This window comes from Sphaeramia orbicularis, unplaced genomic scaffold (assembly GCF_902148855.1).
Source record: "Sphaeramia orbicularis unplaced genomic scaffold, fSphaOr1.1, whole genome shotgun sequence".
Classification (NCBI taxonomy): Eukaryota; Metazoa; Chordata; class Actinopteri; order Kurtiformes; family Apogonidae; genus Sphaeramia; species Sphaeramia orbicularis.
In genome coordinates, this window is record NW_021941647.1 from 98,557 (window position 1) to 122,680 (window position 24,124).

Sequence of the window (24,124 nt, forward strand, 5' to 3'; positions counted from 1 at the left end):
ATAACAAAAACTAATGAAAACTATCAAACCTGCTCTAAAAACTAATTAAAACAAACTGAATTAGAGAAAAAAGTCAAACTAAATAAACTAAACTAGAATGAAAAATCCAAAACTATCAGAACCTTGACATAAGGTTTGTAAATATATTAGTTTACATAAAGTATATGTTGTAGTCCAGCCTTTGGTCCAGCTGGTTGTACGTTGACAGCAGAGCTGAAACAATTAATCAGTTTATCAACTTGAATCCATTTTTTAAAAAATGTTCGATTGCAACTTTCCTGAATTGAAGGTTTGTTTCCTTCTGTAAACACTGGCTCCATTGTTATGTTCTACATGGACGCTTATGACACACAGGACGCCTCAAAGTTGTATGGTAGTTCCATCTGAAGTTGTTTGTGAGTTGGATCCAAATGTGTTGAAGACCGCAGGGACATACTGCACACACACACACACACACACACACACACACACTTACATGTTATTGCTGTTATTTCTATAAATCTATAGATTTTTCTATATACTTTTTTACTGCTGTTATTGTTTTCTCCGCCTGGGACCCCCCCCTCCCCCCATTTTCAGGAATCAGATGATCTACAGTAGACGTTCAAAGCAGCAGCGCACCATTCAGATGAGTGTGACCCTGTTCATGGAGGGGCCGTCAGTGGAAACAGACTTACTGTGAGTTCAGGACTCAGTCTGTGGGAGCACAGACACAAAACACCAAAATAAAACACCACTCACACCAAATAAAAAAGTTCTAAAGGGCTCTGACTGTGAAATAAATACAAAGTACGCCCAAGTACAAACAGGTCCTTTCAGATTTCATGTAATAATAAGAAAGCAGCTGTAATCTGACCAGATTAAATTCAGCCAACCTCTTTTTTGCGTCTTTTATCAGCTCTTGACCTAAATATACACACAGATGGATGATAAGCCTCAGCTGTCCTTTTTCTGGCACAGACATGAGGACGAGACTCTTCATTTTCTTTTACTACTGGTTTCTGGTCAGGGCTGTTGGTGGGCTTATTTTGAAATGTGTTTGGAGTCAAGACTGTAGATTTATGCAAAATAATAAGGCAGGTATGTTCACTCCTGTGGTGGTCTCCTCAGAGCCTCTGGACAGACTCACCTGACTGATGACCTTTAAGAACACATGGCTGAGCTGGACTGTCAGACAGGGGGACTGTATCCTGTAAAAATGGAATTTGTTAAGAAATAGAAGTAAAATTTGATCAATATTCTGCCTCAATTTATCATTTATACACGTGCATTACAGATTAGGTCTACAAAGACACAAAACACTTAGTAACAGGCAGAATATTGTTAAAATTGCACTTAATTTAATTTTCCTCAGACATTTCAGGTTGTTCATATTTGTTTGTTAATGTAATCATTTTCATAATGCGATGTTTTTTTGCACTAAATCAAAGAGAAAATATTTGTGTTGTCATTATTTATGGGTTATTATGATATTATTTTTGAGTTTGATGCCCTAACTTGCACTTACACAAATACTGCAAATACACAAAATATTTTAGTAACTGGCAGAATATTGGCAAAATTGCACTTACTTCTCTTAGGACATTTCTAGTTTTTCATATTTTTTGTGAAATGCTAGTTTTTAAATTTACATATTTTCATTTAATTTCACTTTTTTACACTAAAACAGAGGAAAAAATTGGAATTGTCATTATTTGTATGTTTTTATGGTAGTATTTTTTTAATCTGACCCACTTGAGACTAAAGTAGGGCTTTATATGGGCCCTAAAATAAAAGGATGGACTGTTCATATCTTCGGTGTAATTTTTGCATTTCACAAATTCATCCCATGGGCCGGATTGGACCCTTTGGCGGGCCGGATTTGGCCCCCGGGCCACATGTTCGACACCTGTGGTCTAATAGTATTAACTCAGGGCGGTCAAACTCCTGTTAGTTCAGTTCCACATTCAGTCCAGTTTGATCTGCAGTGGGCCGGACCAGGAAAATAAGAAACAGAGAAAGAAGTAAAATTCTATTCTGATCAGGTTACGTCTCCAAAGTTTCTTTAAAAAATCTGAATAACATGAACAACTTGAATTGTCATAAGAAAAACGAGTGCAATTTTAACATTTTACCAATATTCTGCCTCGTTTTTATCAGTTTATCATTTACACATGTGCATCACAATCACACAAACATTTTGTCACAGGCAGAATATTGGTAAAACTGCATTTACTTTTCTTAAGACATTTCTGTTTGTTCATATTTGTTCAAGTTATTCACATTTTTTATAAAAGTCTAGTTTGGTAATGGAAACATTTCCATGTAATTTTACTTTTTTACACCAAAAAAAAAAGAAAAGAAAATTTGGTTATAATGATCATATTTTACTGTTCTGACCCACTTGAAATCTAATCAGACTGTATGTGTCTGTATGTGGAACCTGAATTAAAATGATTTTTTCACCATTGATTGTTAATATCTTCAGTGTAATTTTTGCATTTCATAAATCCCTCCCGTGGGCCAGACTGGACCCTTTGGCGGGCCGGATTTGGCCCCCGGGCCGCATGTTTGACACCTGTGCTCTAAACAGTCTTACTTTACTCAGTTACATGGTGCATAGGTCAGTCCATAAATCTGTTACAGACTCCTGTGTTAAATGTTTCATTTGATTTGTTCAGTTGGCCTTTTGGAGCGTCTGATCATTGAATAAAACCTGTTTTTCTGACACTATCAAGACCATCAAAGGACTGTCATGGATTTTGTCATACAGAATATATCTACATTAGCACTAATTTGGTACGGTGCCCACGTTGTGAGAATGCCCGTTAGTCCGAAAATTAGTTTGGATTTAGCTGATGAATCTAACCCTAACCTTAACCCTTTTCTGACTAACAGGCCTTCTGAAAACAGGCTTCCTCCTTTTGCTATTGCATTAAATAGTCTGTCACCTAGCCTGCTAACGGCCTTAGGCTAACCAGTGCTAATTAGTGTGTTTACATTTTACATGACTGTAACTGTATGAGAACAGTTCTGAGGATCTCACTTGGTGGTGTTAAAAAAAAAAACGTGAATGGATTTGGTCTGTGTTTGCAGTAAATTAATGATGACTTGGTGACTTTCTTTTTTCTTTTTTTTTGTCACTTAAGTTTTTATTGAAATTTTTTACAAATATTTGACAAAACAGCAACAAATGAAAAATGAACAAACCAACATTGCTTGGGTACAGTATACCTATTTCAACCCATTTTTATCCAGTCTTTCCATCATTCTTCTCTCTGTAAACAGTCCATTCATTCCACTTTTTGTCCTTTTCAGTTTCCTGTAGTTGCAGTCTGTGAGTCACCCTTTCTACTCTATATATTCCATCAATAACTGCCATCCGCTGCTCCTGTGTTGGTGCTTCTGTCCTTCCTCAGTTCCTTGTAATAGTTTTTTTGCAGCCACTAAAAGTATCTGAACCAGGTCTATGTCGTTTCCTGCTACATTTCCATCAGATCAGTTCCACAATACAGAACATCCCAGCACAGTGGAACCTCATCCCCCATTCTTCGTTTTAGTACTCACACACCATTTCCCAAAACACACTTATTTTATCACATTTCCAAAAACCATGTGTGTGTGTGATCTACATCTGATTCTCCACATTCCCTCCAACATCTCTGCTGTCTGTTTCACTGCTTGCTTTTCTTCTCAGGTGTGATGAAGAAACGCACCAGACTTTTCCAGGAGAACTCCCTCCACATCTGTGAACTAGTGGATGTTTGGTGAATCTAACACATATTAAACCAGTCAGTATCAGTAATTTCCACATTGAGCTCCTTCTCCCATTTTTCTTTTATATAATTGGTTGAATTTTTGTTGTGTGAGTTGAACCCATGATAGATAGTTGAAATTCTTCTTGATTTACTTTCCTCATGTGCTTTGATAATAATTTGGATCACACTGTTCACTTCCCTGGAGGCTCCACCTGGACTTCCTTTCTGTAATAATCTCTCAGTTGTAGATATCTGTAAAAGTCATGTGTCCCCAGATCCGATTTTTCTGGTATATTCTGGAAACTCTCCAGCTGCCCTTCTCTTTCTAAAACACACCATGCTGTCACTGCTTTGAGGGTCCAGTTTAAATCCTTGATCATATTGAGCAGGCTTGAATTTGCTATCATAAGCTACCTGTTTTAAACTTTTGGAATCATTGTAACATTTATAGGTTTTTAATATTTGAAACCATAATTCCATTGTCTGATCACCTGGTGACTTTGACTGTCTTCCTCAGCTCCAGCCTCATGCCCCTCTACGGTCACTTTTAGTCCACACACCAGTGGGCGACAGCACAGTGGAAAATGTCCTCTTTTAAATATGGTTTATGATGGAGCTGAACTAAATGGAACTAAGCGTTGTGACTGTGCCCATCTGAGCCCAGACCTCCTCAACTCAAAGGTGGAGTTCAAAGTCAGAGATTTCAGAAAAATAAACTCACTGTATTCTACAGTGAGTTTCCCTGTTATGATGCAAAATCTCTGATAGTTTGTGTAACCGGTGGTGTCTGACTCTGCGTTGTGCTCTTTTTAATGACCAGACCCGCACATGTCTTTGGAGGCACTCTCCGTTTATTGTTGGTCAGCTGACAAGTGACAGAAAAACACAAAAACCTCCGGTCAGCGACCCCTGTAAAACAAGCTCCTCCCCCACAGAAATCCAGAACAAAAGGGGAGAGGCAAAGGCGCGGAAACTGTGGTTATAGCGCACAGTGTCACACTGTAAATCGCTCCCTGGGGAATAGACCCAAACCAAAAGTTCCACACGCTGACCCGGAGGCCCACAATGTCAGGTAGCAACCAAAAGAAATGAAAATGAAATGAACAGATTTTGTGTACGTATAACAATACACAATATCATGTACACACCCACACTGCTGCGAAATAACTGACCCTGTTACATTTATGAACGTTACTTTGCAGGGGAGCATTTGTCTGGATCTCCCTCATCATCTTTATCACCTCTTAGAAATGTAAATGTTTTAAACTGAGCAAACATCTGAAATGTAGACATACTGTCATTCTATCATTTGAATTAGATAGATAGATAGATAGATAGATAGATAGATAGATAGATAGATAGATAGATAGATAGATAGATAGATAGATAGATAGATAGATAGATAGATAGATAGATAGATAGATAGATAGATGAAAGGTTTTTCTCTTTCCAGTCCATTTTTCTCTCTTCTGCTGCTGCCATCTTTGTACTTTCCTCTCAAGGTTTTCTTGTGTGTTTTCTGCTTTGTCAGTCACAGCTGCATCTCCTCAGCTGAGCTCTGATGGAAAGTGATGAAAACACAAACGTTTCACTGTGCAAAGACACAAAACAGAAGCTATGGAACATACTCATTCCTTCTAAAAAAAAACAACAAAAAACAGGTTTTGCCAAATATGATGAAAAAATATTTCAGAAAATACTCACAACTGGAATTATTTTAACTGGCTGCAAAGTGGTTTTAATAAAATGAAACTGAAGATAAATACAACTTTAGGTAGACAGACAGACAGACAGACAGACAGACAGACAGACAGACAGACAGACAGACAGACAGATAGATAGATAGATAGATAGATAGATAGATAGATAGATAGATAGATAGATAGATAGATAGATAGATAGATAGATAGATAGATAGATAGATAGATAAACTGTAATGTTCAGTATGATGATGGTGTAAAATAAGGTTTAGAACCAGAGTTTAGGGTTTAGGTTTCTTTGCACTCGTTTGTTGTATGTTGCTGTTGTTTAAAGGTGAAATTTCCCCGTGGTGGGATCAATGAAGTCATATCTGTTTTTCAGAAAATGACACCACTGATATGTTTTAGTCCCTTTAAATCAATAACTTCTATTACCAATACCTCATCTGTTTAATTTCACTTTTGCAACTTCATTGTCTATTAATTGTCTCCTCTCCCCCCTGCTGTTTATTGTTATATTCTAGTTCTATAGTTATATTTTTTATTGTTCATAGTTATATTTTATTTAGTTTTTTTTATCCTATTTTTGGTATTTTTCTACTATGTTCATTTAGCGCCGTGGGGCCTTAGAGCTCTGTGATGTCAGTTTTCTTTATGTGATGTACAAATGGAAAAACTGACAATAAAGTTGACTTGGACTTTGACTTGAAATGCAACTTTGTTTGCGGCTGTGTTAGGCTTAATTGGTGTCACGTCATTTATTTAGTGTAATGAAAAACAAAGTTTTGAAAAAGACAAAACTGTCATATCAGTACTTGGACTCTTGTATGTTTTGTCTGTCTTGTGTGTCATTTCCTGTTTTATTTTGTTAATCCTCCTCTTGTGTCATGTCTGCTGTCTTTGCTTCCTCTCCCTGATTGTTTCACCTGTGTTGATTACCTGTCTCCGCCCTGATTTGTTCCACCTGTGTCTCATTGTCTTCCCTCCCTTCTGTGTATATAAGCCCTGTGTTTTCCCCTGTCCTGTGCCAGTTCGTATTCCTTCCTTGTGTTGTGTTTACTTACCAGCGATTCTCTGAACCTGTTCGTCTGCCTGTCTGTTCGTTCCTGACCCGGTTTGTTCCTCGTCTTCTGAGCCTGCCTGATCCCTGTCTGTACCTCTGCCTGATTCTGCCTCACTGGTTTTCGACTTTTGCCTGGACTCACGGTTAGTGCTTTGCTTTATCCCCATGTACCGTTGCCTGTTTTCTGGATCCTCTGTGTATGACCTGGTCTGTCCCCTGACTCTCCTCTGTTTCCTCCTAGTCGGGTTCCCCTCGTGTGCTCCCGACCCGGGCAGAGAGTTTCCCTTGCTGGTCTCGGGCGCCGTGACGAATTCACACAGTCTGACCTGCGAAGACTCCTTAACGAAACCTTTTTGTGAACTGTTAATTTTGTCCGTGTTTAATAAACACTCCTTAACTTTATTCCTGTCTGTTGGTTGTGCATTTGGGTCCAAGACTTGTGTCACAGGTTCTAACAAAAACCCTTACCTTAGTAGCAAACTGTTTGTGAACTAACCTGCTCTGCAGAGGTACGTAGTTCTTCTGACCCTGATGATACTAATCATCTTATCTAACTCTGAACAAGGTTCTAATAGTTTTAGATTTTTCATTCTAGTTTAGTTTTATTTAGTTTTGACTTTTTTTCTCTAATTTAGTTAGTTTTAATTAGTTTTTAGAGCAGGTTGCTAGTTTTTATTAGTTTTCTTTTTTTTTTTGTAAATGCTTAGTTTTAGTTTAGTTCTAGTATTAGTTTGAGTTTTTTCATAACTTTTCTCTTCTTCTCTGTGGTCGTATTCAAATAAATCCCAGACAGGACTCTGCTGCTTTCTCCCAACTTTAGTCTCCATGTTTCCAGGTAGAGTGGGGACCAGAAGACGACTGGAAACCACAAGTGATGGACCATAATACAAATCTGGTTCGGTTAGTTTTGTAAACACACAATACAGTTTCAGTTAGTTATTGGTTTTTCTTTGAATTCTAGTTTTTATTTATTTCAGTTAACAAAAATGTTTTTACAATTCTAGTTTTCGTCATTTCGTTAGTTTTCGTTAACAATAATAACCTTGACTCTGAACTTAGAGGGATGCACTGGTTTCCACCTTTCCATGCACAAATACAAAATAAGTGATTTTTCTGGACATAGAATACTAATGTAACATATTCCGTATCAAACACGTTTTAGATTCATCCCATTAGATGCTGCAGCTTCCCTCAGGCACAGACTGTGCTGAACTCTGCCTTAGTGCTGTTGTTCGTCTGGCTGCAGTGGGGCTGCTTTCATGGATCTCTCTGTGTTGGTGTCTCAGGACTTCTGCTTGATTGGCGGCTGACATAAGAAGCAGCAGGATGGAACGCTGACCCTTCGATAACCGCCAGATGAACAGGAAGCCTATTAATTACTCTGACTATAACAGCTGACTATGGGGTCAGGCTGAACAATTAAAAGACGCCTCATGAAGATGGAGTTTGTCCCAGGTTAAAAACAAACAAACAAAACTCAGAATCAGATTTCGGAGTCAAGCAGACCTTGTAAAGGGCACAATATCAGATAACAGAGATGAAAGCCTTTCTTCTTTCCAATCCATTTTTCTTTCATCTGCCGCTGCCATCTTTGTACTTTGTTCTCAAGGTTTTCTTGTGTTTTCGGCTTTGTAAGTCACTGCAGCGTTTCCTCAGCTGAGATGGGAAGTAATGAAAACACAAACACTTCATTGTGCAAAGATACAAAACTGAGGTTGTGGAACATACTCATTCATTCTGAAAACCTGAACAGGTTTTGCCAGATATGATGAATACATATTTATGAAAATATGGATGTTGACTGTAAACTTCTCTATTTATGGCTTCAAATATGCAGAAAAGGACTGGAAATGACCAGAAGAATCAATGAACTCGCATTTTACACAACTGAAACTATGAGAAATAGATGTAAAGTGGTTTTAATTGAAGGAAATTGAAGATAAATAAAAGTTTGCACCTGAGATCTGCCCAGATGGAGCTTTTTATCACAGTTTTTTTTCCCCAATTGCTTCCATAACTATTGCAAAATTTGTAGAAATTCAGTTCAGTTCAGTTTATTTTGAATATGCAAGAAAACAAAAGTAATCCTACTTTAATTCTTAAAAATGAAATAAATTGCAAGAAAACACGAAAACCACATACATATACATGAAAACAAAATATGACTTCATTCGTATATTTGAAAAGCAGTGGGAGGAAGTATCATTTCTTTAATCCCACCCCTTCTCCACACAACAGTCTATCTTTTAGCTTCCTTTCAGCCTAATGTGTGAAAAATCACTTCCTTTGGATCTTTTATAAACAGTTGCCCTCACTTATGGTTTTCACATACGCGCACATATACACATACCTGTACTGACATACCAGAAAAATATATAGATGAATAAATATGAACATACATACATCCTTGAAGGCAACACAGAATGAATACACAATAAACAAATAAACAATCAATCAATCTCTGAGTGCTTTTCTAGAAAAGAGAGCACAGACCTCCGCCAAAGCAGATCAGTGCCCCCCCCCCCCCCCCCCCCGATCACCACCAAAATGTAATCATTTGCAGGTCTACTGGTAGTTCCCAGGGTCTGTAAAAGTACAGTAGGAGCTAGAGCCTTTAGTTACCAAGCTCCTGTTTTATGGAATCAGCTTCCAGTTAACATTAAAGAGGCCGACACAGTCTGTACATTTAAGGTCAGGCTAAAAACATTCCTATTTGAAAAAGCTTATGGTCAGGCTAGTTCAAACCAGACTAAACCCACAGTTCAGTCTAAGCTGCCCTAGGAGCAAGAATGCTGGGGGAAGTCCAGGCACTGAGTCCTATCTCCTGTTTCTGGTTCTACGTACCATTCTGGTCTGCACTTATATTTTTAATATTTAGCCAACTTAGTTTGTGCAGTGCTATTCACCCGATGTCCCCTTTCCCCACTCCCCTCCGGGGGAGTGGCTACTTTTTCAGTTGTAACCACTTGGGAGCCAATGATGGCAGGATCTGCGCTGACCCATCTGTGTCCTGCCCTGTCCTGTGTCCTGACCCCCTCCCCCACCTGTCTGGATGGACGTCCTCGACCTCACCACTGTGGATGGGCCTCCTCGCCCCTGCCTGTCTCATCCAGCGGGATGGACCCCCCATGTGTCCACCCTACTGCATCCTTGTAGACTAGAACTACATCTGCAAATGGACGTCCATCAGTCCTGGTGCATCTATAGCCTGTCCGTCCATGGGAGTGGATCTCTCCTTCACTGTGGTTCTCCCCGAGGTTTCTCCCTTTTCCCACTGGGTTTTGAGTTTTTCCTCGCCGAGAAGGAGGGTCTAAGGACGGGGGATGCCCTGGACACTACTCATTTTCTTGCTGTTCATTCGACTGTTGTTTACTCTAACTGACTCTGTAAAGCCCTTTGAGATAACCTTGTTGTGATATTGGGCTATACAAATAAAGTTGAATTGAATTGAATTGAATTTGTTCCTTTTGTCAGTACCAACATTTCCTGAAATTTTCATCCAAATCTGTCCAGAACTTTTTGAGTTATCTTGCACACAGACAGACAAACCAACGCCGACAAAAACAGAACCTCTCTGGTGGAGGTAATGAATGTTAGCTGACCCCAAACAGGACCCACAGATCTAGGTTTGGTTTCCTGGATTTGTGGATCCATCTCCTTCTGTTTTCTTTGTCTTTGGGTGTCTGTAAACGATAGCTCCCACTGCTTTAAGAACCTGAAAATACAATCAACAAACAACAGCTCTGCCCCATTTTTGATTCAGTATTGTTCTTCAGTTCAGACAGGATTGAAGCCAACGCTGTCACTCATCTGCCTCTGTCTGACACTCAGTGGGCGGAACCACCGTGACTGCTGCTAGCGGTGCATACCCTCTGTAGAAGATAAAAACGGCACAATAACACAGCAAACAAAGTCACAGAATCAAGTTATAGTGTCAGATAGAAGACACAGTTAAAAAATAATGTAAAGATGCAAAAAGACCAACATGACAAAAGACACAACCAAATAAATCTATGTAAAAGATAAAGATGATGTAAAAATGACTCTGTTTTGATTGTAGAAAAGGCACTAAAACTATAGGTCAAAGGTCACTGATGATACCACAGAGCAGTGTCAGCTGCTGGTCTTTCAGACAGAGGAAGCTCATTGTTGCTTACATCAAAAAATTGTCAAGTTATTTCAACATAAATTTGTCCCTCCGTTCCTTTTTAAGAAAATGCTCAGTGACCTTATCGTACACAGTAGGCGTCTTTTCCAGGGACTGGAGAGTTAGTTCAGTCTGACCTGTCCAACAGTCTGATTTAACTATCTACAAAACCATATGAAACGAACAAGAAATGATTAAATTATGGAACTGAAACTAGAAAACGCTGAAATTCTGTTAAATTCAGCCCAGTGAGTCCAGTGGTTGTGTTTTCTTCCAGGTCAGTAAATGAACAGTTCATTTGGTTTGTGTGATTTCACAGCAGAATGTGTGACGTATTAAACTGAACTGTGTCAGTGAAGGAGCACATCTGAAAACAGCTGTCAATCAAACCGCATTCAGCCTTCGGACACACCCTCCGATCGGCATGTGGAAGCTCAGCGTCCAGCCAGGCTGAGCTCCGCCCACAGCTCCGTTCACCCCCAGAGACACGGAGCGTCCGGGGGCGGGACAACATGGTGTCATTTGTCCAATGATGGTCCAGTTTAGAGTCAGTTCAGACCAGTTCCACTCAGTCCCATTGAAGTGCATGGACGCTGAGCATCTACGGACAAATGCACTGAGCAGAGATGGAGGAGAAAACACAGACACGGGAATGGAGGAGAAGTGAACAACATCCAGTCCACTGATCTGGGATCAGACTGATTCTGAACCAACTGGTCTGAGAGATGAACGTGTTCCAACACATTTGGAGTCAATGAAATGAAAACAACTGAACAGATTTGAGCATTTAATTGTTGTAATTTCAGGTGAAGCTGAGCTTCCACTGCAGTCGGACACAAACACCTGTGGGACAGATCGACATTTCCAGGCGTAGACCTGACATTTCTCTTGGGTTTTGAGCTGAGAAACTCTGAACTGTTTTAAGCCTTTTCTTCTTGTGTGTAAGAATAAACACAAGTCAGTCACTTTCTTAAAAAGAGTTTTCACAAGTTTGTTTAAATTCTCTGGACGTTTACAGAAACACTGACTTCAGTTTAGGATCGACTCGTAATGACTGCAGGGATATGAGGATCTGAGGAGACTCTTCTGGGCCTCTGGGCCTCTAGTCCTCTGGTCTTCTAGTCTTCTGCTCTCCAGGTCTTCTGGTCTTCTAGTCCTCTGGTCTTCTGGTCCTCTGGTCTTCAGGTCCTCTGGTCCTCTGGTCTTCTGGTCCTCTGGTCTTCTAGTCCTCTGGTCTTCTGGTCTTCTAGTCCTCTGGTCCTCTGGTCCTCTAGTCCTCTGGTCTTCTGGTCCTCTGGTCCTCTGGTCTTCTGGTCTTCTGGTCCTCTGGTCCTCTGTTCTCCTGGTCTTCTGTTCCTCTGGTCGTCTAGTCCTCTGGTCTTCTGGTCTTCTATTCCTCTAGTCCTCTGGTCCTCTAGTCCTCTGGTCTTCTGGTCCTCTGTTCTCCAGGTCCTCTGGTCCTCTGTTCTCCAGGTCTTCTGGTCCTCTGGTCCTCTGGTGTTCTGGTCCTCTGGTCCTCTGTTCTCCTGGTCTTCTGTTCCTCTGGTCGTCTAGTCCTCTGGTCTTCTGGTCTTCTATTCCTCTAGTCCTCTGGTCCTCTAGTCCTCTGGTCTTCTGGTCCTCTGTTCTCCAGGTCCTCTGGTCCTCTGGTCCTCTGTTCTCCAGGTCTTCTGGTCCTCTGGTGTTCTGGTCCTCTGATCTTCTGGTCTTCTGGTCTTCTAGTCCTCTGGTCCTCTGTTCTCCAGGTCCTCTCGGGGGTTTAACTTGTGGGTTCCGTTTGTCTCTGCTGACCTCCAGGTCTTCCCGTCCTTTCGACCCACATCAGTTTTGTAATGCTCATTACCTAATGGCGCGCCAACACCGTCTGGATGTTCTGGGTCACCGTGGTGATTAGCGCTTCATTCGTTGGCGTTTCATAACACACTCCATTCAGGTGAAAGTGGGTCTGTTCACGTCCTTGAACTGACTCCGTATGTTCTAAAGGAGTCTGTGTAGAACCATGAACAGACACACGTTCTGCACAGGCTTCCATTTACTAACAGCAGAAACACTCGCACTTATAATGTCATAGTTCATGTATGAGTCATCCTTTAAACTCCATGTTCGTACACAGGTAGAAGAGCTGCTGCAGTGGAAACACACGATACAGGAAGCGCTGTGAAACTTTTATAGGACGAGTTCTGTCCAGACACGATCAAATACGTGTTCAGTTCTTCAGTCATCTCTGAAGTCACATGTTTAGAGTGTGAGCAGCAGTGTTGGGCAAATTACTTTTAAAAAGTAATTAGTTATAGTTACTAGTTACTTTCCCAAAAAATTTATTGAATTAGTAACAGAATTACTCCTTCATAAATGTAATTAGTTACCAGGGAAAGTAATTATTGCATTACTTTTTTGAAAAACCTTCAAGTATGTAAAAAGAAACTGATTTTTGAATGTGTTTCACAGTCAGTTTTACAGAACAGCAGACAGGGACTGAAGACCAGGACTGGGGTGAGGCTGGGGTCCACCAGGGCCCAGCTGGGGTCCACCAGGGTCCACCAGGGCCCACCAGGATCCACCAGGGCCCACCAGGGTCCACCAGGGTCCACCAGGGCCCGGCTTTCCCACCACATCAGTGCAGATCTGCATTTATAGAAGCAGATGCTCCTCCAGTTAGTCCACATCTCTGTTTTCAGTCTCCTCCTGATCCAGCGGTAAACGTCTTCAGTCACTCAGACTCACTGAAAACTCCTCCCCTAAATTAGCTGAGAACTCCTCCCCTAAATTAGCTGAGAACTCCTCCCCTAAATTAGCTGAGAACTCCTCCCCTAAATTAGCTGAGAACTCCTCCCCTAAATTAGCTGAGAACTCCTCCCCTAAATTAGCTGAGAACTCCTCCCCTTAGCTGCGTTCAGGTGCCTGTGTTGTGCTGGTTCAACTCAAACTCACAGATGTCACAGTCGTTCAGGTGAAGGGGGCGTGGCCAACTCAGACTCATGGACACACAGGTGAAGCATGAAGGTAGTGTGGGTGATTTGAACAGAAGAACGACTCATAAATGAACGGCTGGTAATGAATCGGTTCTTTTCGTTCACTGAAAAGAGCCGTTCAAAAGACTCGACTGGTCGGTGAACGTCACACCTCTGGTGCCTGTCTGGGTCAGGACAGATAACAGCTGTTAGATCTCAGTGCACAGTAACGCACCACCGTTCACAGCCGGTAACACCGTTGTCACATTTCAAATAGTAATTAATTAGATTACCCGTTACTGGAAAACAATAGTGGCGTTAGTAACACTGCTATTTTTAATGCCGTTATTCCCAACACTGGTGAGCAGTGAATAGAATCCCACCAGACTGACACTAATTCATTAAAGCAGAGTTTGACTTTCATCACAGATTTTTTTTTCAAACACGTAAAACCCCAGTGACCGCCTAATTATCACTAATCCGTTAGTCTTTCTGTACCTATGTGCCTGAACAGTTTCGAAGATGACCCCATCATAAATACAATCCACTTATTTATTTATTTATTTTTATTTTATTTTGTTCATGGTTGTGCATTTCATCAGTAAACATTCAATAATCATCCAGTAAACAAACATGTACACACCCATGCTCGAAAAGGAGCAGGATGAAGAAAATCTGATATTTCCTGCCCCCTTCTAAATAATAATAGCCTTAATGCTTAGCCATACACAACTAGCTATAAAATCATACTGTATACAGTCAGACAAACCAACTAAATACATCCAAAGATAATACCAAATGAATACAAAACCAAGTGCAAAACTACATATCCAGAAAGTACAAAACAGAAGTAAATATAAACCTGATGAAATGATGCAAAAACATTATTCCAGTCCAAAGCAAGTAAATAAATATGTCACAAAATACAAAACAAATACGAAGCCAAATGTAAAACTTGTAACTGTTCATATAATCTCATTGTACTTATTCACACAACAAACCAAAATGTCACTCTGGCCTTTTTGGAAATGTTGTTGCCAAGTGCATTGTGGGAAGCAAAAGCGGTTTCTCACAGATTCGGTAAGAAAATGAGCCAGATCACCACAACGTAACAGGATCCAGTCCACTGGGGTTGTTTTAAAGAATGTGTGGAGTCGGTGGATGGAGGTAAAGGCCACATTTGGGTTCAGCACTCATGAAGAGACAGCGAAACTGCTGCTGCGTCAAATCCCCATTCCCACAATGCACTTGGTGACAAAAAGTAGCTGCTGCTACTTCTTGTTATGATACGTGGTCAGACACACCTGGACGGCCTGATCCCAGTCCAGGTACCAGAAAGGGTGCACATGTAGATACAAAATAATCATGCTCTGTCAAAAACTCAGACAGGCTCTTTGATTTGTCTGATATTTCTCTTTTAAAGTCCAAAATCTGTGTGTATTCTGGTGTCTCCTCTAACTGTGTCAGGCTTGTACCCCTGTCAGATCACACATTCTTGGCTGTACGGACACTCCAGCCTAACAGCCTCCATATTTAATGCCTACACACATATACAAATGTTTCAGACCTCAGCAGAATCATGCATTGTTTCTTGCATAGATGTGGTGTCCAAAGCATGCCTGCTGAAAAATTCCATATATTGACAGAAACAGTCAAATCAGAGCCACATATTTAGAATGTGGTGTACGGACACTACTGGTGTACGGACTCTAGCAGATGTGAATGGAAATGTGTCTGAGCACATGGTGGCATCTGTGTTCCATCTGGAACTAAGTCTTCTGGTACAGGAGGACACAAACATGTGGAACCAGTGAGAACAGTAGATCTGTAAGGCATAGAGTCCAGATTAGTGATGGAAGTATATTGGTGTACGGACACTCCAGGAATTTGGGTGAACAACGCACCATTGAAAACATGCGGTTGGACGTAAACATCCGTTTGACACATTGTTCCAAATGTTGTGCAGCATACCAGGGAGCAGAGCCACATCTGTCTAGTTGTGCAGATTTAGTCCTAATAATACTGAAAGAACAGGTTCCCATTCTATTATTCCAATTAAAGGGCTGGAAAAGAAGGGGTTAACAACAAAATGGTGGATTGTCTTAATACTGAAAATAAGAATTGATAATCAAACAGCTGTTCAACAAAAAGGATCAATAAATGAAAAGCAATGTGATGTGTGTATTTGGAATAAAAAAGACACAGGAGTTGAGTAGGAATTATTTATTGTGTTACAAACATTATGGACAATCATTTTGCTCTCGTAACAATCAAATTGTGCACGTTTTCACGCTCATTGGGTCGACATTTGATCATTTTTATTTTATTTTTCTTCAAATTTGGAGGATTGACAGATCTAGTAATAAGATGGACAAAGAAACATTTTGGGAATGGTTTTGGAGGATCTGTTTTTAATACTGATGAATAACTGATGCAAATATACTGGTACACTTTGATTGTGATCAGGCCGTGGGTTAAACAGTGTGTCCAATAATGACAGACAGGAAGTGAAGGAGGTGGTGGACCCGTGTGGTAATAGCAGAGGTAGTCCAGCAGGTGGCAGTAAACTAACACTACACTGAAACCCTACATGTTAAACAGCCGCAGAAGAAGAGTGTGTTCCGGTGTGTCCGTGGACTTCCACGTGTGTTTGTGTTCACAGACTGTTTCTAACACAAGTCTTTGAAAATGTCCGCAGATCTTCGAGCGGAGCTGGAGGCTTTTCTGGACACTTTAAACATCCACACGACCTGCGTGGAACATCCGCCGGTAACGAGCCCACCGGAAACACACGGTTACCGACAGTGAAGCAGAGCAGCTGGACAGCCCAGGTTCAGGCAGACAGGCAGGAGCTGGGAGGGCAGAAGGCACGGCTGTGTCTGCAGTGGGTTCACTTCTGTTTAGGCGGAAAAAGAAAGTGCAGTTGAATTTGTTATGATCCTGTTTTTCATGGAGTTCCAAAAATGTGCACTCATCTGGACACCAAGCCTTTAATTTTTGAAGCAAAGAAACATTTATTTAAAACCCATCATTAGAAAGTGATATACTGTGTGACAACTAGGAAATAAAAGCAGTTTTAATGCCGCTAATTCTATTTTCTCACATTTTATCATACTCTAATACTAGTTATTAGTCACTTCATGAAGATAATATGCAAAAAAAAAAAAAAACTTTTAGTTTAAGAAAACTGTCAGAATCTAACAACAATTAGCAGCTGACTGACACTAAACCATGTTAGTGCAGATCAGGTTTATCAGGTTTAGATCAGGTTTAGATCAGGTTTATCTAGAACAGCACAGTTACAGTACCGGTGTGAACTGCAGTGTATGTCCAGTGTGTTGGCTGATCTGGAACTGAAACAACAAACCCATGAACAAACAAGAGAACAGCTGCAGAACAACTGTCCACTCTGTGCATGAAAGGGTTCATTAGAATACCTGGGTCTTTAATCATTCTTTACTTTTTATGAACATAAAAAACACCTTAAATATATTTTTTCAGATTATTTCTGAAGCTTATACAGTATATCTACAGTTGTATTTGGCATTCAGTTCCCAAAAAGTATGAATTAGTGCTGCAACTAATGACTATTTGAAGAGTGGACTTGTCAGATTATGAACTGGAAAAACATGCAGCTATAAAAGAGTTTCTTTCCTTTTGATTGTGCATTTTCTACAGAACAATTTCAGTGTTAAACAGCTATATATTCAAGATTCAAAGTGTTTTATTGTCATGTGTACAGTAAAACAGGTTTCCCTGTATAATGAAAATGTTACTTTGCTGTCCACACTGAATGACAAGAGAATTTAAGACGTATAAAAACTGAAATACTATAATTTAACTGAGAAATAAAAAAACAGACATGAAAAAACAAAACCAAAATGGCATTTAAGAATGATATGCGAAGGAAAAGGAGCATAAAAATCTAAAAAAAAAAAACAAAAACTAGTATTACTAAGAGATAAATATATATTTACATAAATGTGCTGTCAGAGTATAGAACATGAGTTTAACAGATGTGTACACTGAAGAGTTGCATTCAGCAATAAAACCTTTTGCTCAGATAAAATCACATCTGTATGTTGATCCTGCACTGAGTGAGGAGAGCGTCATATATTTATTTAATGACAGGAATTTACAAATGCACAGGTGTTGTTGCTGCAGGTTTCAGTCTGTCACCTGATGGAGCTGTATTTGCCATCATGTTCTTCTGAGCAGGTGTTCACGGTGGAGGAGATGATGCCTCACCTGCAGGATGTCAGCGGAGTCGTCTCCAAGAACCTTTTTCTGAAAGACAAGAAGAAGAAAGGCCTGTGGCTGGTGTCGGCACGCCACGACCACCAAGTCAGATCCCATTTCCCTCATTCTGAGCACTTCTGTCCACTGCATCATCATCATCATCATAATCATCTCCAGCTTTTCTTCCATGATCCTCTGTGTTTCCTCCACAGGTGAACCTCAACGACCTTGCCAAGAAGCTGGGCGTCGGTAGCGGTAACCTGCGCTTTGCGGACGAGGCCACCATGTTAGAAAAGCTAAAGGTAAGAGAATACGGTTTAATAGTACGGGGGACGTTGTCTCCAAAGATCGATAACGTGATGATCCCATTTGATGGAGGTTCCTAAAGTGTTTCAGGTCCAGACCAAAGACAAATGTACTGTCTTTTAGATACTGAACATAAACATACCATTAACAACCACCACATCTACTTTTATACGTACTCTTTGCTGTCATTATTGGACCCATACTGGAAACAGAACGTCTGCTATATACAGAACTAGAGCCGAATGGTAGAAAAGTCATTCTGTTACAGTTTTCCTGAATCGAAGCTTTGTTTCCTTAATTTCGCTGCCACTAAACATTAGTTCCACTGTTGTGTTTCACACGGACACTTATTGTGACGCACATGACACCAGGATCAACATAAACGACAGGGACTGTAGCTCAGAAGAGAGGAGGATTAAAAGGCAGAAAAGGTCTATATGTTCACTTTTCTACGTTGGCTCCATCACGTCTTTAAAGTTTGAAGCTTTCACACAAACAATAAAAATATGTCTGTTTGTTTCAGTTGAATGTTAGTTCCATGTTCAGTTGTTCGTCAGTTGGATCCCAGTGTGTTGAAGACTGCAGTGCACAGAGTGTTTGTAGATGTCATTGGACTGGTTTGTTGGTGTTGTTTATATCTATAGATATTTTTGTATATACTTTTATACTGTTGTAATAATTGTTATTTCTATATAGATAATTTTTATATATCCATTTTCTTTTATACTTTTTGTGGTTGTTTCAGCTGGTTCTGGAAAAAAAGGCAAGTTCTGTTTGTCATTTTCAGACATGTCTGTTTCACCTTTTAAATTTTTTTGTCTTCAAATACATGTTTAATCCAGTGGTTCCCGGCCTTTTTTTGCTCGTGACCCCATTTTAACATCACAAATTTCTGGCAACCCTGGACATGAGAAACTGAGACATTTTTTTGCTAAAATTAATTTGTTCTTGATCATGTAATAGTTTGCTATACTATGTTGCAAATAAACGTTAATGTTAGAGGACATTTAGTCTATATAATGTCTATTATTGTGGACAGAGGCAGTAAATCCAGGTGTAGATTACTGCACAAAAGGAGAATGGGATTTTCCTTGGTCAGGATCTGTCCAGTCAGTCCAGCTGTGATTTAGAAGGAGGACAATTAATACTGAACAAACAAGAACTGAAACTATGAATTATGAAAGAGCTGCAGCATCTGAAACTGACCACAGTGAACATTTGACACAGAAACAGAAGCACAGTGCTGCAGTTTCACACTCAGTTTGTCATGTCTGTTATGGATTGGGATTGCCTCTGTCAACTCACCATATAGTTTTTATTAATAAGTTTTTTTTTTCTATTTTTATCAGTTACTAGAAATTTCAGGCGACCCCATTTGAATTCCAGGCGACCCCATGTGGGGTCTGGACCCCAAGGTTGAAAAACACTGATTTAATTGAATTGAATCAAGGAAAATAATTGATGGATTAACTGATTACAAAAATAATGGACAGCTGCAGCTGTTCACTGAACTGTGCTAAAGTCTTAGGCCACCTTTAACTGTTGTCTTTGCAGGTTTGAAGTGAACACACATATTTAAAGGCCATCCAACAGCAGAAGTGTTTAAATGGACTGGTTGTTCATGGTCGTTTCCCTCCCTGTAGGTGGGGCAGGGCTGTGCCACTGCCCTCGCTCTGCTCTTCGATAAGGACCAGAGCGTGAAGTTCGTCCTGGACCGGGACCTGATGGAGGGCGGCCACGACATGGTCTACTTCCACCCCATGACCAACGCCGCCAGCATGGGGCTACGACCCGACGACCTGCTGCGCTTCCTCAAGGCAACGGGACACGAACCTGTCCTCGAGAGCTTCGAGTAGAATGGAACCAGAACCAGAGCCTGGAGCTGGACTGGGTTCGATATGAGGACACAAACCTGAGTTTTATCAAAAAGGGAAAAGAAAACCCCCTCCAGACTCCAGAACAGATAACCACGCTTGACTTTTGATTTAAGACTAAAAATGAAACAACGCAGAAAACAAACGGACCGCTCAGAACTCTGTTAAACCTGTTCATTTCTACCTGCGACTTTGTGAAGGCCGAGTTGGTTTGTTAAAGGACCAGGCTGTGTTTACGTCTCACTATTTACTGCTGATAATTTTATTGACTCATCACATTTTCTTAACATAGAAAAGGAAGATTGACAGAAAATGAATATACAACTACACTACATTTAAGGTCATCCTGATGAAGATCCTTCCATTGGATAATTACTGCAGTGATTAATACATTTCATCCCAACAAAAACAAATGATTTAACCCTAACTGATAAAGTGAAGATCTTCTCATTTCGAGGGCACCCATGTAAAAGGATACCCTGTAGTCATGGAAAAGATGTGACTGAAAGTCATGAAATTAACTCCTGCATCAAGCAAATAACTCAAGAAATACTAGATAATGGTGGATCAAGAATCATCTAATCCACAGGTGTCAAACCTGTGGCCTGGGGGCCAAATCTGGCCCACCAAAGGGTCTAGTCCGGCCCTGGGGATGAATTTGTGAAATGCAAAAATTACACTGATAATAACAATCCTTTTATTTCAGGTTCCACATTCAGACCAATTCAATCTGCAGTGGGCAGGACCAGTCAAATACTGTCATAAGAACATAGAAATAATGACAACTGCAAATGTTTCTCTTTGTAAGTATAAATATTTTCATGTATTTACACTAAAATAAAATATAATTTCGCAAAAAATGTGAATAACCTGAACAAATATGAACAACCTGAAATGTCTTAAGAGAAGTAAATACAATTTTAACAATATTCTGTCTGTTAAATGTTTTGTGTGTTTGTAGATCCACTGGGATCTGTAAGTTCTAATGTACATGTGTAAATGTTAAACTGAGGCAGAATATAGTTAAAATTACACTTTTTTTTCAGTTTTTTCATGTTATTCACATCTTTTGAAAGGATAGTTTGTAGATGTAAACCTGTTCATCATGTAAATTTACTTTTTTTTGCTCTAGAAAATAGAGAAAAGTTTGGAGTTGACATTATTTCTATATTATTCTGTTAATTGACTGGTTCGGCCCATTTCAGGTCAAATTTAGCTGAATGTGGAACTGAACTAACATGGGTTTGACAGCCCTGCTCTAACATTATTAAAACCAGGAGATAGAGCAGTGAACCGTCATCTACAATGAATAAATCTGTCCTGGAAAAAATGATTGATATGAGATCAGATAGAGGTTTGGTGACCTTCAAACCCTGAAACATCCAAATCGATCTTCCAGCTGTGGTTTATAATGAAATAATCCAGCAGCCAGGATAATCAAACACAAACACAAGGCTTCTGTTTAGGAGGGAAGCTAAAGATTCTGTGGGATTCTGAGACCCCAGCCCTGTTGAGAAGCTTTTGCTGTTGAAGATGTTTCACGTTGGGCCGATGATGGAAACAGATCACTGCGGCTGAATGGAACTGAATTTGTCCAATATACAGGGCACTTTGTTTTGGTCAGTGTAGCGTGATTCTTTTTTTTTTTTTTTAATTGATTTATTTCTAATATGAATATGATACAAGCTTCCTGATTACTACTATTTGACTTCTTTGCACAATATAAGATAGAGATGAAAATTCAAGGAAGCATAAAATAATGATACACGCAAAAAGAAAAAGAAAAAAAAAATTCTCTTTTAGTAACTTTTCAACGTATCAAGTGCCAAACATCCCAGACTGCAGCCTGACAGAGGTGATAATTTCATACTTTTCTCAGACATGTCAGATGATGAATTTATTTAGGTTTTTATGGATGGTGAAATAAAATATTCAGTATAAATACCTAACAGGAAACTACTATTTGCCTTGTTTTTGTCATATTCAGTGGTTTTACACATGTTGTTGTAGAGAATTAACCCAAACAACATCAGAAGTTTCTGTTTCAGCGAAAGGCCTTGACAAAAATGTATTCAAATGAAGACTATTTGTTGAACTGTGTGTCTGAGGTGTTGCAGTTTGTTATATGTGATAACTGATGAGCATGAAAGGGCATCTTTTTCATGGTTTTTAATGTTTTAACATTTGCTCTTTTCTGGGAAGCTGAGCTCACAGTTAAACACAGCTGTTATTTATGGATAAGATCAGAGGATGGAGACGATAACAGTACCACAGCAAATAAGAGAAGGTTGGTACAAAATGCAAATGAAAAAGAAAGCAGTAATATCAAAGGTGTTTGGCTTGTATTTCATTACAAACCACACAAACAACATATTTTGTGTTGTTTAGTCGGCTTTGTTTCATTTGTAAATATTCATGCATTTTTCAGTGTTTGGAGGAAACTGAGGAAAAGATCACGTGTGAATGGATACGGTCTTTGTGTCGTGGTCAAACTAGTGGGAGGGTGTCATAGCTGTACACACACAGGGTTACTGGAAATTTTAGTTCACTGAAATTAATGGAACAAAAGTAAATCTTAACTAAAGGCATAAAAAGGAAATGAATTCATATCTTATGTGATTAAGGCTATACATTAAACACCCTTTCCCCTGTGTTTTTTGAGGTGGCCCAGAGGTGCAACAGCCCAAAAGATTATCCACTATAAGAAGAAAAAAAAGAAACTGCCCAAAAGATTATCCACTATAAGAAAAATAAGAGAACAGCACAAAAAATTGTCCATATAAGAAAAAAAAGGAAACAGCCCAAAAAATTATCCACTATAAGAAAAAAAAAAGAAACCGCCCAAAAGATTATCCACTATAAGAAGAAAGAGAACAGCCCAAAAAATTATCCACTATAAAAAAAATAAGAGAACAGCCCAAAAAATTATCCACTATAAAAAAAAATAGAACAGCCCAAAAAATTATCCACTATAAGAAAAAAAAAAGAAACTGCCCAAAAGATTATCCACTATAAGAAGAAAAAGAGAACAGCCCAAAAAATTATCATTATTAGCATTAGCTTAGCAGCGAACCTTCACACAGTGCACACAAGGGCCATTTACCCCTGAAAACTAACCCCAACCGTAGCCTAACCCTAACCCTAACCTTAACCATGTACCACCCAGGCCTAACCTGGAGCAGACACAGGAACCGTAATCGCTGAACCGCTTTGCAAACTATATTTATGTAAACATTTTTAAAATAACTTTATTTTTAGTGCAATGACCTCCACTTTCGGTGGGTTACCTTCTTAGCATTAGCCACATTAGCTGAAGGCCTTAAAAATTTTCAGCCTATGCTTTTATTTTTTGTGGTGGCCTTACTTTTAAAGCAAGAGACCTTTTGGGTAAACAGCGCCCCCTTAATTGAAAAGGTGGATGATTTTTTTTTTTTTTTTTCTTATAGTGGATAATTTTTGGGCTGTTGCACCTCTGGGCCACCGTAGTTTTTCACTTGTTTATATCTCTGACTGTGAAGATAACATTAATGTATTAAGGGACAAAGAAAAGAAAAAGTGCATCATTGGTGTCTTTCTGGAACAGGAGCAGAGTTACAGCAACTGTTTAAGACAATAATAAAATAAACTGAAAGAAAACTGAAATGCACTCATTTTCCTACTGCTCATTTTCAGTCAAAAGCACAAGAAAGGGAAATATGAGGGCATGACTGTTGTAGTTCAGATATTTCACCAATAGATGGCAGCATGCACCACTTAGTCCAGTACAAAGCCTGGGTCTGTCAGAGTCATTTAAAATGTGTAGTATATTTAATCTCCGAAGAATCACCTAAAGAGCCATAAAAAACCCAACCTTTATTATTATTCATTGTGAATGTATTGAATAATCATGTAAAACTTTCTGAAACTGAATGAGGAAAAACTGAAATCCTGCTTGTTGGCCCAAAAGCAAAAAGGGAAATGCTGATGAGTAGGATGGGCAAACTCACTTCCTGGATCAAACCAGAAGTGACAAGTCTGGGAGTCATTATAGACTCAGACTTAAACTTTAAGTCCCACATAAAGAAAGTCACTAAAACGTCATTCTTCCACCTCAGAAACATAGCCAAA

The 24,124-nt window shown here is 39.6% G+C and overlaps 1 protein-coding gene across 2 annotated transcripts; it reads left to right on the top strand.

Annotated features, from left to right (window-relative positions):
* Window positions 1–16,211: 16,211 nt before the first annotated feature.
* On the top strand, window positions 16,212–20,521 carry LOC115416700 (prolyl-tRNA synthetase associated domain-containing protein 1-like). Of its 2 annotated transcripts, none has more exons than XM_030130546.1 (4): window positions 16,212–16,367; window positions 17,817–17,942; window positions 18,050–18,139; window positions 19,787–20,521. In XM_030130546.1, exons 1-4 carry the CDS (start codon window positions 16,287–16,289, stop codon window positions 19,997–19,999), a joined length of 510 nt encoding a protein of 169 aa, XP_029986406.1. In that variant the 5' UTR covers window positions 16,212–16,286; the 3' UTR covers window positions 20,000–20,521. The 2 variants fall into 2 exon arrangements, with proteins under 2 accessions (XP_029986406.1, XP_029986407.1); XM_030130547.1 differs by having other exon boundaries at window positions 16,355–16,482.
* Window positions 20,522–24,124: the final 3,603 nt, after the last annotated feature.